We start from the raw sequence: 17,597 nt of genomic DNA on the forward strand, positions 1-17,597 counted from the left end.
CGGCGACTGTAAATCCGTAGCCACTCAGCATGATCTGCCTTGCAGTCCAGCTGGACGCGTAAAACCCTACGTCTTTTACGATGAAGTTGGGACCGTGGTCGAGACCTCATTACGGCCTTTGGTTCCTGCCCCTCGTGTTAAATGAAACAAACACGGAAGTTACAACATTTACACTAAATTATTTAGTATACTGTGCAGTGTCCGCATTCGAGGCTTTTGTTGAATTTCAATTTGGAAGACGCAGCGAAGATTGCCTCCGGCAGTTCATTGAATATTTTTGCGACATACACACATCTTCGCGCCATACCGTGCCGAGCACAAGGACGAGGGCCAACAAAACGAGGCTGATTTCGTACAACCCGAACAGCCAGACTTGTGTTCAACCTTAAAAATCGGAAACCCGAAAGTGATTGGTGACCACCCTCCGAATCGAACACAACGTTTTGAAAATGTCATTAGCGTTGTACGTGGAAAAGCCGTAAGATTTAGGTTTTTCAGTATAGCATCAACTCGTGTTTTACATCGGGACGAACAGCTAGCAAAAAGGGTGATGCCATGCACACCGTATGCGAATGTATTAAGCTACACTATTCTTAATATGCATGGGAACAAAAGTTTTCACGTGAAACAGCACACAAGCCAGCCTACGAAGTTTGTCACAAATAAAGGCGTAATAATAATAATAAGCAGGTGACGGTACAGGCTATAGTTTGTCAAAAAGCTTTGACCTTTGACAGAAACCCCTTTCGTGGCTCTAGCGAAGCTGAATGCGTTACCAAAGGGTAATTCTTTCAAATTTCACGAAGTTGTGTTTCGTTTTCATGGTCCCTTTCGGGGTGGCGGTATTTTTATTTGCAGTCTTGCGCAGCCCTCCTTTCAGCATTCTCACGGCTGACGAGATGGCTTTCTGAAACCACTGCCCGCGCTAACACATCGAAACTCAGTTCGATACTTAAAGGGACACTGAAGTGATACGTAAACATTGCGGGATTACTAGCGCAAATTATAGTCCGGAGTCCCCAGGCCATGTTTCTACCACTCTGGGCGCGTTTACGCGATTTTATTTAGTAGAAAAATTAATTCGAAAATGCTGTCCTCCTCTCTTTACGCTCGCCCATTTTCTGTGGCGTTTTCGTGTGACGTCGGAAGGAGCCGAGCTCGCAATTGGCTGCGCTACTGCACGGCTCCCCGGCCCAGCGTTTCGTCCGCCGGCCGCCGACGAGTAGTCGCAATTCGTTCGCTCAGTTGAAACGAAGCCAGGACACGTTTGTGAATGGAAGAATGTGCCTTTCTTTACTTGGTTAGCTTGTACACTGTATCTAGCTCCAAGTCAAGGTCGCTTCACACAAGCGCTGCACAAGCGCACATGCGACGCTTCGCTGACTGGTACGCCAGTAGGAAAATGTAAGGCCTCTTGAAGGCGGGAGAAGAGTCAGCGAAGAGCGGGAAGCACTTTTTTGCGCTGGACGAACAAGCACAGCGGCCAGCAGCACGACTACGCATCTGCGAACGCTTTTCCGTCTAAGAAATGCAATTGCTAGACGTGAGATATTGTGGAAACTTGGGGGATGCTTACTGCACGAGCGCAAAACAACAAATAGTCGCCTAAGCTGCTTGGAATGCTAAAACTAAATAAAAGTGTAAACTGGTTATACATTATATACCTTATATATCCAACCCCGGGCGAGCTGGCTCGTGGCCGAGTGGTCTTAGGCGCTAGGATTTTTGTTTTGCAAGTCAAAAGTTCGAATCTCCGCGGGACGTGCTTTTTTTTAATAAGTTAACTTTTTCGTTTTCCGCCGATGTTTTCTATAGGGACCGGGCAGCTGGACGGGTGGCGCCACCACTCGGCGCTCCCCTCGTCAGTGGAATGAGCCAGTGCATTGGACTACACAGCCTCCCGTTGTTTTTGTCATGTTTGCTTCGGTGCTTTGAATGTTTTAGTGGTGTTGTGAGCAGACATGTGAGATGAAACGAAGTCTAGACAGATGTGTTGGGTTCTTAGATGCAGTAATGACTACGTAAAGTTGTCGGACGCGTCTAAAGTTGGGTATCGGCTGTAATGGCATGAGCGCTTTTTGCAGCGATCTGCGCTTGGCTCCACCCGTTCTGAGTACGAATAAAACTGCTATTATTAGAATTATTTTCTTCTTAAGTGCACTAACGGCTACGCAAACTTATTGGATGCTTGTAAGGTTGGGGAAGGGATACATTGACACGAGCGCTTTTTTCAGCGCTCTGCGCTTGGCTCCGCGCTGAGTAGGAATAAAACTATTAGCAATATTAGAATTCATTTCTACCACTTTAAATTATCTTCACTGGTTTCAATGACTACGGTTTCCACGCCAGCCTTAGCGCTGGGATACCTCGATACGTGTGCTTTAAATAGAAAGGCCCCTGCATACGAGATGGATTACCGTGTAGCCGTAGAAATGTTGCGGTAGTTTACACTTTCTGTAACCGTGAGCTTTGTACCTTCGGTTTTGGGAGCCTGGGAGCCTGAAAGCCGAAGTGGAAATCCCACGTTTGTCGTGGTCATTTTATCAAGAGCCAAAGTTATTCACCTACTCAACAGCCCAAGCTACAAACCACCCCTCCTCCCCTTCCCGTTTTACCACCTGCGTAGAATAAAGGCTGGCACCGATAGTTAAAACATGCGGCAGTGTTAACATCAGCCGGTGTTTTTTAATCCTTAAGTATTCTTTACAGAGTACCTAAAGAAATCATGTTGTGCCTGGTGAAGACACCAAAAACGCGCGATTAGTTGCCTCAAATATGGGTGCATGAGCCCGAGTCCTCCACCACAGACACATTTCCGACACGCTGGAAAAAGTTTTGATTTGGAGAGGGGGCATGGAAGTTCAAAATTAAACAGCAAAATCATCTAGCCCTCCGTCTAATGACTATGATGGTTGACCACAAAGCTTTCTTCGTGAGAAATAGAATGGGAAATGGTCAAAGTCAAAGACGCTGCGATCAAAAGACCAAACTGCGTGCTGGTCAAATTCGACGCTTAACTAGTCAAAGTTTAAATCCAGAAGGCAACCAAAAAAACCCATACGATAGAGCTTTGCGATAAACCATCGTCGTTAGACGGAGGTGTACATGATTTTTCAAGCGTAGGTGGCAGCTTGTAAACCGACCGCAGCATTCAGTTGTGAAGCATGAGTACAGGTTTCGGGCACGCTCCTGTCTTGCGTCCTTCAGCCACGCAGGAATTGGTTTTTGAAAAACCATTTACCAACTAGCCAGCTACCATTGCAATTCTTGTAAAGCAATGCTTCTCCACGACAAGCAATGACGTTCTACTATCATGCGGTATTTATTCTATCAACGATTCCCGATTACTGTAGTAAGAGCATTTCTGTGAAATTAAACACGTTTCAGCCGTAGGAAATGAAGTTATGGAAGCGTCGTCCGTCACAATTTCTGCTTTGAGGTAAATCTTCGAAGACACCCCCCAACTTTGTCTTTCGCTTGTGCACGACGTCGACGCCGTTTCGTCATCAACTGCAAAGGCCAGCGCCGCAGCATTCCTAGATCGGTTGCACACACCGGCTTTGTGGGAGCATTTAGCGGCAATATACCCCTCGATTCGTGGAACTGCATGCAGGCATGAAAAAATTGCATGAAGCAACGAACTTTCACTTCCAGCTTGACTTCCAGCTTGGCGCATTTAGCGTCGTCTGCTATTTGTAAATACTGAGTGTGGGCGTAAATAACACACATGGCATGCCTCGTAAACGTCACATCCACGCTCAAGATTTACCGATCTGAAAAATGCACGTGGGGTTACGTACGCTTTGCAAGCCGCACCGCAGAAAAACGACAGAAAACCATGCACAACTACGCTGCGCTGACCGCCACCGGCATTCCACTGACGAGCGGTTCGCCACGGGCGGCGCTGTTCGCTGAAACGACGGTGGTGCCATACAACGGGCGCCCGGTCCCTATACTGAGTTCACCTTTTTTTGGGCCGCAACGTTCATTGCTCCACGAACTAGTTCACAGAACGCGCGCAGGCTGGCACTGGCGCGCTAGCGAGTTCTCGTTGGCGTGCTGTTGTCATAAGCACCGACTGCTTGCGGGAAGTGGGCACAGGCCAGAATCAACAGACCCTTGGCCTGGTGCGAACACGCTTTTTACGATACAGGCATGAGTGAGGCAAGCTCCAAATATGGGGGAAAGTGCATGCATTTGAGCATCTGCGGGGACGCGGAGGGCGTTCATGCACTGCGTAGGCCTCGGCTAGTGAATGCTACGATTCCAGGCCGTCCTGAGAGGCTTATGTTATGCATTTTACAGCCCACAATACGGCAGAAGCGCGGTACGATGATTACTGAGATATTGAGAATGCCCATCCAACAACGCCATTGGTTCTGTTCAGAACCGAAACCGAAACTTGTTTGATTGCTAACCTTGGGCATCGTCCAATCACGCTGCCCCCTCCTCCCAACGTCACAGCCTTAGTTGGTGCGGCCGCCGCAAACCGCGCATGGTAGTTTTTCTTCTTTCGCGCTTTGTGAAATAATTACCGATTTGTCAACCGGATAAACGATGAAAAGTGTGCTAATTTGAGCCAGTCTACGCAGTGCAAGCAAAAACTGGAGCTTGACAAACTCACTTCAGTGTCCCTTTAAAAGCTACCACAAAACGATGTAGACAGCGATGGCCAAGTGTTGGGCGACTTCCGATGAGTCCGCCGTGAAACTCGCAAGCTGATCACTGCTTCCTTCCTGCTGCAAGGGATCTCCAAAATTAAGGAACTACTGGTTCAGCGTAAACTTCTACCGATTCTTTTGCTTATTACCCGGTAACCCCAATCGTCCTTCAGTACGCCGGCACACACGAACGATTCACAGGGCCGGCGCGTGAAGCGCCGTAGCGTTGCGCAACCAAGCGAAACTCGACGTGCGCCCGTCCTCGTGGCGATGCGAGAGTCGGCCCGTAATTGTTATGGCTTTCTCGACAGCCCCCGATCATGTTCGCTTGTGCGCTGGCCACCCAAACACTGCCTGGCCGTGCAGGAAGTGAAACAGGAAACGGCCGTGAAACGTCGACACGCTTCCCACGCTCAGTGAAGAAAAGCTGAACTGTGAAGTGCGCTGACGTTTCGAGCTCGCCGGTATCGATGCGAGGGGTCACGAGACGCCCCGTGAGGCGCCAATGGGAACTTGCCGCCGCTAGAGTCACTAAAACCGTATATAGTGACACTAGCCGCCGCCAAGGAGCCAGTTCCGTAGTACCGTATGCAAGCGTGCTACTCCTGGCTTAGCGTGCTACTCGTCAAGGATTTTGATGTGTGCGAAGCGTCCCTTCTGTCGGCCGTGGACGAGAGGAGGAATAAAACGCGGACTCCGGTCATTTCAGGTGCGCGAACGTTTCGCTACTTTACGCACACGGACCTTTTGGTACACGGGTGGTTCAATGCCCGGCCATTTCGTTACGAAAAGGGGGGGGGGGGGGGTTCGAGCATGTCAGGTTTTTTCGGCTATGCTGAACTATTTAAACCCAACACGTTACTGTTTTTAATTCAGACCAGTGGCGGATCAGGGGGGGCGGTTGGGCGATCGCCGCCTACAAAACCCATAATTAATCCACCCACCCAACTTCACACCCCTCCACACTGATTTTTCGGCACGTGTAATTTTTTAGATGGCGGCGGCGACTATCGCTGCCTGCGACGATCAAAGCACGCACCCCTCGCTTTTAATGTGTTAGGATATCGCAGCCGCCGCCTTAGTGGGAGCGTGCTAATCGTCTTCTCCCCACAGTCATTGGATTGGGAAAACTTCTTTGGGGCCTGCGAATGAAGTCCTATTGCTAGGTCTTCATGACTTGGCCAGAGTCGTCACCGCAGATGTAGCCAACCCGGCTAGGGGTCCTCCGCTCCCCGTCACCGGGTAGCCGGGGTCCTCCTGCCTGGCCAGCGCCACGATGACTCGCTGGACAGCCCCCCACAGTCAATTTTTCCCTTTGAAAGAGTATCCCGTCCTGGCTAGACGGGCCCGGCCGGCAAGCCACAGCCGGACTCCCACTGGTCCGCCTCCGGACCACGACCGGCTTTACCAATAAAGCCCGTCGTGCTTTGGACTGGAAGTGGGACGTACAACATATCCTAACAGCCACCGCTGTGTGTCGAGAGGCTCGAGACTCCCACTCGGCTCGTCGCGCCAGCAACGAGCGGTAGTAAACGGCGAGGCCCGTTCGTCCCGAGCAACGGGACGAAAGGCTTTCCCTTTCGAAGATGGGGACGGCAGCTTGGCGTGTGTTCCTGAGTGGGCGCCTCGCCAACTGCAGGGAGCAGCGAGTGACGCGCGGCTCTGTATTCCTGGAGGGAGGTTGGGGGCGTGATTACAGCGAACTAGCACGATGGTTGGTTCCGGTTCTCACTCGGCCCCGGAATGTCCCTTGCGTGGAGCAACGCTCCCCTAGAAGGACGGCACGGCCACGCTTGCATGTTCAGAGCATGTCGCGTCTCTGCACAAAACAATTTTCAGCGCTGCACTATAGCAGCACGATGCGGGAGTATACGGGTTTCAAATTTATGCTCTTTCGGTTAATTGGCCTTTCTAGCGGGAAGGTACGGCGGTCGCGAGGGACACGTTTTTTTCTGCCCAAGCAAGGCGCCAGCTTTGTCGTTCCCTTCAAAGGCGGTGGTTAGTCCAGGTACCTTTCACGGCCATCAGCACTCCCGCCTGCCCCCGAGCTCAACTGGAGATTAGCCCCTCCGCCAGCAGCAGCTCTGAAACTGCCCAGACGAGGGAGGGCCGGCGGGGTGAAGGGCGACAAAAGACTCCACAAGCCCCCGCCGTGCATGGGCTTGTCGGTTTCGTTGGCACGTCGCTGAGAGGCAAGGGACCGACCACTTTGAGTTCGACTGGCTCTGTCACACACCTCCGGAGGCAGAGCGGCTGAACCGCCGTTACGTGGCATTTAAACATTTGGTTCGAAGCGACGTTTGACGCCCGTAACAACATCTGCATGAAGCAGGGGTGAGACAGCTGCGCATATTGCGCAGTTCTGATACAAATGTGTTTTCCTGTGCCGGGCTGCTCCAAAAGCTTGAAATACGCAAAAATTGCGCCAAACTGCTCCAAAACAGTCTGAGAGCTAAGGATTTTAACGCTGCCGTCAGTTTCGGCGGGGAAAAATGCTTACTGACGGCATAATTTTCCAGCACCCCAAAGGCGATGCTGTTTGTAAAGGTTTAATCGATAGATAATTTCATAAAAAACCCGCATAAATTTTCCCCGAGATAGTCTTTTTGAAAGTCACAATGTTGCGTTGCACATGTTATATTCTGTGAGATTTTAAAGTCTTCCCATCCAAAACCATTGCAAAGTCCTGTAGAAAAAATACTTTTGTGTACTGAGGCGACAAACTGCTTGTCCAAGTTGATGAAAAAACGGCAATTTTCGGAGCGCCGTATTTTCGGAACGACATCACGGGGAGGCCGCCATCTTGGTGTGGAGAAGGTTAGGAAACATGGCCGCCGAGCGAAGCAGTTGCTCGTTGTTCAGGCAGAGTGCTCCTCACCGATTTCTACCGTGGTTTTGGTTGTGAGGGTGGCTTGGTTTACACTTAGTCGTTTGGTCTGTTGCGGGAAGTTGCGTGACTCGAAAGACGGGAGTTCATCAGAAACGTGGTGCCCGCGAATTCGCCGAGTTTCGGCCTTGAGTGTGAGGCGCGGTGCGTGCTTGAAGTGAAATTTCGGACTTATTGCGGTGTTATAAAACGCTGAGTTATTGCTGCCTTTGACAGCGAGCTTGCGAGCGGCGGGAATGGGACGATCGACACTGCAGAAGTGGCGGCACAGGCTACATCGCCGCAAAATGTTCAAGCAGTGTCCGATAGCGAGACAGCCTATTATTACATGCTAGTAATAATAGTTCATCTTTCTGAAGTGAAATTTAATGCCAAGAGGGAGGGGGCTAATTGTACCAACATTACTCAAATTACGATCGTAGTGAACATGCACATTGAGGATTGAAATGGGAGGGCTGGTGGGGTGCGACGACTGTCACCTCGCCTTGCGCAACTTTTGCCCTGGTTCTGTGCGTAAAGCCTAGTCTGGGATTAGAAAAATAATAATTTCTACAATCAGATGACAATAAAAATGCTTTGCAATTGCTTAGTTTTTCAATTCGATATTTCCAACGGCGCTCCACGCTATCTTATGCATAGAGCCTCAGAATTTAAAAATGGTTTGTGAAAGGGTAGTGGAATAGAAAAAACTTTATTGAAATGCTGTTTCAGTGTTATGTACATTCAAAACCAATTAAAAATTGCACTTTTCTCCCCGGAGTTGCCAAAAATGTGATTTTTAAGCCCCTATAAGGTGACATAATAAATGTTGTTCTTCTGCTCCAAATCAAGGTTCTTCTGCTCCAAAATCGAGATTTCGCTGCTCCAAAAACTGCTCCCAAATCTGATTAAGCTGTCTCACCCCTGATGAAGCGAACCTTATCAGTATAAATAAATGTAGCTTCTGTGTCAAGGAAAATAAGTATTCCCAAAGCTTCTCCACACCCTCACCTGATGTGCACTTCCTGTGTCTCTGTGGCACGCCACTGTCATGGGGTCGTTATCCAAATGAACACTTCGGTTTTTTTGTTTTTTACAGTAGCGAGGAATGGGGCATGACGTTGAGAATGGGATGCATATAGGCGGACGGGCTTGTGCATCGAGCCAGGAATACGTCGTGTGTGGTACTTAATTGCCGCATGGGCAGAAAAAAGTTGGCCTGTATCTGTAGATACAGGCCCCCTCTAAAAAAATGAAGAAACGAGGAGCGGGTTCTGGGACAGTTTAGGGGTTTTTCTTTTCGTGTTTTGTTTTGTCTCTGGTTGTGAGGGCGATGTATAGGATGACAATTTTTATTTTGTTTTTGGTAATACGTTAGTCCTTTATTTATTTTGTGTCTGTTTTTTTTAATTTCCTTCGACCAATGATGTCGTTATACAGTACAACGACTAAAAGTCTTAATTTCGCATTTATGCATTTTTGGGCAGATGCAGGGTGTTACATGTTTTGCGCTCTGACAAGCCAGGCAGAGTATCCTTACGAATTAAAAACAATATCCGGCAACACTCCTCCTCTGTTTTCGCCACGAGCGGGTGACATGGCATTGGGCCTCTTGAGCGGACGAGGAACAGCGCTGCAGAGGAGTGATGTCCTTCATGACTTGCCCTCCGAAAGCTCCTTCGATAGAGTAGTGGTGAGAGGTTATTACCCAGCCTAGGTGGTTCGTTTGAAGCCCCACTGTAGTGCCTATGCTGCAAGAGAAACGCCTGTCTGGGAAAAGCCCCTGCAGCGTGCACGGGAACGCTGCATGCAGTGTCGCAAAAGCGTGCCCTGCTCGCGTCTGAGGGTGCGCCACGCTTGAATTCCCTATGCAGATACAGCGTCAGTCTGGTGCATACGCGGACACCGAAGCCGTACACAGCAGCGCTCTGGTGCTAAGAATTTTCTAGCTCGGTGATTCGTCGTTTATAAGCATCGGACAAGGCGCGAGAGACGGGGCGCGACATGAGCGCAGTTGTCGCGTCCTATCCCTTGGCCCCCGTTCGCGCTGTGAATTTACAGATGGACTTAACAACTCGCCAAAGCTTACACTCATCACCAAACTTGGCCAGAAGAAGTTTAGACTTTTTAACTAATCGATGTACCATCAGTTGATGCAGTTAACCGTAATTATAAGGCCAAGCGTTCCGACGACTTAATGCATTCCTGAACGCATTCATTCACGCTGAAAAGTTGGACGTCTGATTGGTTGCAATTGTGCGTTGGACGAAGGAACTTCAGTGCGCTAACTAACTACGGCCAACGACTTCAGCCACTCCTACCGCGCTATGCACCTCACCTTGAGGGCGCGAGTTCACTCAAGCTCGTTGCGCGCTGTGGGTGCAGGTCCTTAGGACACGCATGCGCGGGGCTTCTTGGAGCGCGTTGAATGAACCCGCCGATTTTTAGTCGCAGCTGCTTCCATTAGTATTTCTTTCTATATATGCCGGTGCTTTCACGTGTCATTGTTAGAAGTTATGGAACTCGCTATTTAACGTTCTTATGGGACCTTATGTTCTCACGCCCCTGTTAGAGATAGGGCGTTGCTTTCGTTGATCTGCTACCAGATGCCGCGGACGAGAAACGGGGGAGGCATGTGTGCTCCTCCGCAAAGATCGTTGGCCCGTGCGTTCGCAGCGCGGCCGCGGCAATTACGGGCCCGCGTAAATATGCGGCTCCGCTTTGGGTGGAGCAGGGGCGCTCGGCACACCCTAATTTGTGCGTAGGTGCGCAGCAAGTGCGTGCACGAAAGGGAAAAGAAGAAAGTAACGATTGGTGCTGGAAAAAAATAAATAGAGCGTTCGTCGTAGTCATGACCGGTCGCCGCAGACGAGTCAAGGGAGAGTAGGTGAATGTTGTCGGTATCTTCTCCGAGATCTGTTTGGGGGGAGGGTGAGAGCTGCCTTTGGAGGCGGCCACTTTGAAGGTGAAGGTAGTCTGGAGCAGTGGGCAGGGAAGCGGAAGCTCGCACACGACTCCTCAATTAGCAAAACGCAGAGATAATATACTGCAAAACGCTGCAGTACTCTTGCCGGATCCAGACCTCAAGGAGAGAAACGCCAACGGTTTGTTCACTTTGAAACAGAGAAGGTCGCTTGGAAGAAAATCGACCAGAAAGTTATTCCCGGGTGGGCGGAGGCTTTGAACCCTGACCTTTTCACTCCTATTTTCTCCTGTGCGCACACAGCCCTTGCAGCCGACCGTGGCTCGCAAGGGATGCCCAAGAACGGTTGCACCGTTGCGTGGACGGCTTTCTGGCCTGGGGATCTTCCTCGTCCATTGCTGCAAACTGCGGCGCCGCAGCCATGCAGCCTTTGGCGGCTATCCGTTCAACACCACCTAGACTTTCAAGGCCTGCGGAGTGCCGCCGTGACGTCACACGGCTGGGGCGGCCGCGCGCCGCCCGCAGAGCACGGAAGCGGAGGCACTGAACAGGTTTAGTGCCGTGTCACGGCGAAAATTGTGGGGTCGTAGCATTCTGTTTCTGTTCCCGTGCTTGGACATGACCCCATAGTCAGCCGACCATGTAACGCCAAGCTGTGTTGTTTGAGTAAACATATCGGTGGCCACAAAAATTGTTTGCGCTGTTGCTCGCAAATACTTTCTTGTCTAACCATTAACCGCACTAACTATAAATCCATCAGACAATAGGAGACTGCTCATTCATTACATTGTAGTGTATACGTGGGATTTAAATGTGTTGCACTTGCAACTAACTCTAACGTTGTTAAGCTACAATCGAAAACGAGGAGAAGTTAGATAGGTTTGAAGTGAAGTTATAAGCACAAAACATTAACACACGAAGCACACGAGCTCGTTTTGGATAGTTTTTGGGCAGTACAATGCAATACATGCTAAAAGACTCAACCTAAAGCTAAATTTGAATTTTACCTGTTCTTATTTTAAATACGTTTTTTGTCACGTACGAACAGCATCATTACAAATATTTTGTTGTAACATCCACACCATATTCAAGGTCACTGCCATGTGCCAAAAAGCGCTGTGAGAGCGTAATGAAAAGCAAGACCGAAAAATAGCATTACATATTATATGGCTAACTGGCTAATCATTCGTGGACGCCATTATAAGGATAATGAAGAATGTTCTATTGTGCACGGAGGTGTCTGCAGCCGATGCCTGTAAAAAGAATGAGTTGATAAAAAGTTTTCACCTCAATAACGACTTTTAATTTTTTTTAATCCATTAGAATTAAGCAGTCCTTCACACACTACGCTGAAACTCGAAGGGGTCAGGACTATTTATCGTATTTCGCAGGAAACGATGCGACCATATTACGCTTATCTTAAATTTGAAGGCATGTTGCTCCACATTCAGATAAAAGTATCACCACAAAATTACTCGAATTTTTTTTATGAACCAGTTCACGTCAATCCTGCGCCATTTACTTTTTGCCACCGCGCGTAAAAGTATTTATAGGGGAATTAATACGTCTAGATTAGTGAAACATGTGTTATTAGGGCTGTCTTTGTGACTTCTCGGCAAGCAACCTTTTTTTTGCAGCGAAACATCCAAATGATGCCAGCTATCTTTTAAAAGCATGCAGATCGAACACTACAAATGCATTTATGATGACTTTAAACGGATTTATTGCACTAAAAGAACACCAGTCCTGCTGTGAACACAGTGACTCACTTGCTCAGCGTTTGAAGCTTTCTTTTGTTTTTGCGCTAGCGTCCGCGATCTTGTCATTCAGTCGGCAACAGAAGTTCTTAAGCAGAATGTTTGTACTGCACCACAGCACATGCTTCAGTAGGAGCTCACCCTGGAGTTCAGTGTAGGTTGAAAGTCTTCTCGGCGTATCGCACGTATCCATTTTCGTCGCAACTCGTCCTCTTGAGGAAACCGAAACACCGGCACTTTACACTCTGGTGTGTAATTTCCGCGACACCGCGGAACTGATCACTTGCTCGGCATCACAATTTTAGGGCGCACCATCCCGGCAGAATGACAAATGACAGGCACGAAAAGAAGCTTCGTCAGGATCATGCGCGCAGTACCATGCACGTGGGTGCAGTGAGAAAAAAAAGCTGACTGAGAACACAGCAGTTTCAGTTTACAGGCGCTGTCGAAAATAGTGCGGGGTAGGTATCATTCAACCTCCGTCGAACTTGCTTGCAAATAAAGGCTGTAACTTATAAACATAATTGTAAGTTATTTTTGTCGACAATTTACCGAACAATCTGTCCTCATTCTACCGCAGAATATACATCGATATTTGTTGTCACTGCGCGAACTGACACAAACACGGGCATGATGTGTGGCACTACTTGTACCTCTTTACCCTGAAGGAAACTTGTTGTGAGGGGTGGCTATGAAAATTCTGGGAAGTTGTGGTTAGTGAACCCTGCCGCCCAGCCACTACAAAGGATAAGCCAGGAAGTTATGCTGAGTGGGCGCGCCTTTTCTTTTCGCCCCCTTCTCGTTGGGCTTTTGTGGGCCCCATCGGGAGGCAATTAGCGTGTCTCGCGACAATGGCCGTCTTTCTGCTCCTGCACGGGGGGGACAGTGGAAGGGGTGGCAGGGCCCCCGGAAAAGCTTGCAGGCGACGCTAGCAGAAAAGTGTTTGGGCTTTGCAGGGAGACGACCCTGTGCTTTGCCAAGAAGCCAACTTTTCCAATCAGCCCCCCCCCCCCCCCCCCCCCGCCCCAGCCCGATGACGTAGGCCGCGTCGCGCAAAAGAGAATTTCGGCTTTATAGTCTAGGTGGTGTTGATCCGTTCCGGCACACCTATGGGTGCAGAGAAGGAGAAAAATAACGTTTCTGTCAAGGCAGGCGAAGTGTTAATTGACCTGCGAGCACCGGCGACTCATCCGCGCACGCAGGCGGGCGCCGTTGGTTCGGAGAGAAGGAGCCGCGTTTTTCCTCGGAAGAGGCCGTTTTTGTGACCCACCCCCCTCTCGCTAGCGCGTCCAGGAGCGGCGGGGGCCACGCGGCGGCCCCCGAAGGAGCTTGGCCCAGCACTCAGCTGGTGGCGGCGCATTCTTCCACCTTCGGAGGGCTCTTCCTTCTCGGCGATGGTTGTTTGCCCAGTTCGGGGAAGGCCTCGTCCCCCGGGCTCTCCAAAGTGAACTGGGCATCGAGGTGGCAGGCTGTTCGAGTCGGCAAACGGGCCGCCGTTTACCGTCCCTGGGTGCAGTGCTTGTGGAATGAAGGAACCGCGCACGAATGATGACCCGCCTCACCGAGGGAGAAAGAAAACGCACAAGCTGTGAACGGTGCGTTTGACGATGTCCTCGCTTTTCCTGTCTGCGATTGCCCGGGGCCGTCTTTAGCTTTCGAATTTTGTTTTTGTTTTCGTCTTGATTTTTGACTGCCTAACCTACGATGGTGACACTGCTACAGCACGAAGTATTGAGGATGGAGAAGGATTTCGAATTTCCGATGTCCCGCGAAGGCTTCAAGGAAGGGGCGAGGTGGAAACACGGTTGTCCCCTTTCTCCACGCCCCCCCCCCCCCCCCCCCCTTCCATCAAGTATGCAGGAATGGATGGTTAGAGAATGAACAGTCTAGTTAAGGCTGGCTGGTAATGTGGCGGCATTGATAGCTCTGGACCCCAGTCTTCTTTTTTGCAGAAATCTGACTTTGAAGTTTTGTCCGCACTAGCGTTTAGCTTAGTACGTTATCTCTACTTTGTTGTGCTTACAGCAAAGTGAAGATATCTGCCGAAGCATCGTGCTCATATTTGTCTGTGTTCAGCCGCCTGCGTCAAATGTTTGTCGAATTCACGTGGACAACGCTGGTTCGGTCGTGAGGTTTTGGCTGCCTGAGCTGCGAAATCCGTAATCATAACGCGTACAGAAGCAGAAAAGCCGGATGGTGCATGGTGCCAAGGACACCTCGTGACTACACCTTGAGACGTGTTTCTGAATCACCGCAGCAAAAAAAAAAAAAAAAAAGAAACTTCTGCTCGAGTGGTGCATTCTTTAAACAAAAAAAATATTGAATGCTTCTGTAGTTTGTAATACCAGCCAATGACTGGTGTTTCTTGCAGTGCTTAGAGTAACTTTTTTTTTTTACTCCAAGTTGGCACATATGCTATAGAGCCGTTTTGCGGCCCCGTCTCGTGCATGTCCTTTTCTGCAAGTGTTGCCTTTCTGACCTTGTCAGTAATCCTTTACCCTCATGTGAACGCCGTTTTCGGCGGGTGCAGGGCAAAAATTCCGTTTGCGGTTACGCGAGTGCTATGCAGTCATTCACTTTTGCTCCGTTCCGGCGGCCCTCGTTGGCCAGTCCTTGCTTTGCAGCAGAGATGGCTGCGTATTGAGGGAAGGCATGTATCTAGTGCAGTGCAGAATTGCACTGCCGCTGATTTACCGCCACGCGAGGGCGAACTGGAGGCAGCAGAACATGAAGTGGCGGTGACTCGAACGCCGGTTTGATGCAAAGACGTTAACGCATCCTCGAACCGACAGACAGCGGGTAAGCAGAACAGTCACGATCACCGTGACGATTCAAGCAAACGTCCAACGGCATTCCGGATGTGCGCCTCCGTCATCGCACATGCCCGGTGTGATACGCACATGTTCAAGGAACGGCTCATGCGGTACTTTCCCGGAGAAATATATAACGGAACTCACCTATTCGGTTCGGTCTGGGAGCGCACACGTGCACGTTAGAAGCTTGGAATGCATCAGCACCACAGCGTGCGTACCTCGCCCCGGGCGTCTGCGAGATGTGCTGGCACACACGGCTGTTTGTCGCAAATCACGAGTGCATAACGGAGGATAGCAGTGTTCGGCTAATTAAGAACAAGCGCTCATTTGATGGACCTCCTACCGACTCTCCCTGTGGTAGTTTGCAAAAGAATGAGGCGCAGCCCGAAGAATTTATGGCGCCCCCTCTCAAATAACGCCCTCATTTCTTAGGCCACTGGCCACTCCTTTGCACAATAAAGATTTATACATACAATTTATGCAATAAAGGTCTCTCAGAGCATACATTTCAACGCGGCGTTCGAAAGTGCCGCGCGCAACATGCCTCTCGAGCTGTTCGCGCGGTGCGGCGGAACGCCGTGTGAAACCCGGGTTGAATACGAAACTTTAGCGTCGTTCCACCGCAACTGAGTGTCTCGTACATATAGTGCGCGTGAAGCACAATGAAGCCCTGGTTCGCCGCTGCAGGGCTGCACCGTGCTGGCCGGGGGGCTGCCCCTGTGCTGCCTGCTGGCCCTTCTGCTCGGCGCCTCGCGGGGCCAGGAGGCCCTGGAGCTCGTGTCGGACCCGTGCGCGCTGAGCGGCGACAACTGCTCCGAGTGCCTCCGGCAGCCCGGATGCGCCTGGTGCGCCCAGCAGGTGCGTGCGAACAACGTCCTAGCTGCACTCGCGCTCGAGAAGCACTCCGCGTGCGTGACGGTTCAGCCGTTTTGGTGTGAGCATAAAGCCTGGAACGTGAGGTGCACAGATCGAAGAGCAACGCTGTTTCCCCTCAGGCTAGTTCTTCCGATCGAGCAGGGAATAGACGCTTTCCTGGAAGGTTCACTGGAACGAATCCATTCGTTGCACGGGTCAGCTTACTTTTCACCGAATGGGACAAGTGCAACAGAACTCCTGAAAGCTTAGCTTTAAGACAGTGAATTTCAATTAGGAATGAAGCCGCTGTATCAAACTAGATCACCAACTATGACCACGGTAATTGGCAGTGAACTTTTGGCATGTGCAAGAGTGGCACTCAGCGCGCACACTAAAAGCGCTGCACGAGCCTGAGCCCGGCCAAGAATCTGAGCCAAGAATCTGATCATAAAAGGTGATGATGCACCTCTGATGTAAGAATACGAGTTATTATTACGCCGATGTAACGTGGGCTGAAGACGGTGTAAGCTAAAGTACGTGCACTACTTAAGCCGAATTTTTTGCATTTCAACCCATGACGTGCTGTTCAGACCATAGATGTATGATTGCCCGCTATGAAATTTAATAAACAAAATTTTTCAGCGTCTAAGCCCGGTCTAAACCCATGGGCCCTCCCTAAGCCTAAAAATAAATGACCGGGCCCAGTCCGGGTTTGGGGTTGAGACCAGGGGTTTATCCAGAATTTGATTTTGGGGGTGTCGAAATCCTCCTGGGGGTGGGGAGGGGGGTGGGAGGGTGTTAATTTCTGGGCGGGTTGCTCGTGGTTGTGGAATCTTTTTTGGGGGGTGTCGAAATCCTCCTGGAGGGGTGTCGGGGGTGTGCGTAAAAATTTCTGCAGAGACGACGGGCCCGGGCCAGGCTCACTTATTGACGGCCGGGCCCGGGCCTGCGCCGGGCTAGGTGTTGCGGGCGCGGGTAGGCCTCGGATTCATGAAGCGAGTTTGGGCTGTAAAATCAGGCCTGTGCAGTGCTCTAGCGCCGCACACTGATTTCGCGGCCGGCGCAGGGCTTCCCGCGGGGCATGGCCCGCTGCAACCCGGCCGCGGTGCTGCTGGAGAACGGCTGCCAGGCGGACGCCATCGAGGACCCGCAGAGCCACATCGACGAAGTCACGGTACTTTCGCAGAAGGCGGTGATATACCGCCTAGGAATACTGATTGCAAAGCGCAGGATTTAGAATGTTCACCGCTCTTGACTTTATCTGAGGCAGCTACGTGCACGGATAAGCGTACACGTCCGTACACTCGGTCACGGCCACTGCTACTCGAGTGATATTTGCTACTTGCCGTCGAGACACTTGCACAGAGTTCAAGTGCCACTTGCACGGTGGTTAACCAAACTCTCGTAACAAGGGCTTCAGGAAGTTGGCTGCGCACGCGTGTGCAAGGGTCCCTGACCCCACGTGCAGCTCTAAAAGTTTGATACTTTGAATAAATGCGGAATTTCAGATGGTCTGTCGGGGTAGTGTACAAGTTAACTGCGCTAGCTCACTTCACCAACGTAAGAAAAAAAAAAAAAATCGGTGGATCGCGGGGAGCCCTTTAGAGGGCTCCTCGCGCCGCATTGGTACCAGTGTATTTGCAAATCGCCGGGAGCAGCTCGTGCGCTACGTGTTGCTTCCACTCCTACCTCTTGCGTTCACATCTGCGCGGTTGCTGGGGC

The 17,597-nt window shown here is 50.5% G+C and overlaps 1 protein-coding gene across 4 annotated transcripts in view; it reads left to right on the forward strand.

Moving 5' to 3' along the window:
• Positions 1-17,597, forward strand: part of LOC144170804 (integrin beta-PS-like) — a 75,625-nt gene that overhangs the window by 2,841 nt on the left and 55,187 nt on the right. For 3 of the 4 annotated variants that reach the window (XM_077700814.1, XM_077700811.1, XM_077700815.1), the window contains exons 2-3: positions 15,708-15,878; positions 16,942-17,049. In XM_077700814.1, coding sequence (XP_077556940.1) covers positions 15,708-15,878; positions 16,942-17,049 — 279 coding nt within the window. Of the gene's footprint in view, positions 1-5,236; positions 5,371-15,707; positions 15,879-16,941; positions 17,050-17,597 lie in introns of those variants that run through there. The other variant, XM_077700813.1, reaches the window with a different exon arrangement.

The sequence above is a fragment of the Haemaphysalis longicornis genome, unplaced genomic scaffold, assembly GCF_048455015.1.
Source record: "Haemaphysalis longicornis isolate Haplotype H1 unplaced genomic scaffold, Haemaphysalis longicornis Haplotype H1 scaffold_2, whole genome shotgun sequence".
NCBI classification, from domain to species: Eukaryota; Metazoa; Arthropoda; class Arachnida; order Ixodida; family Ixodidae; genus Haemaphysalis; species Haemaphysalis longicornis.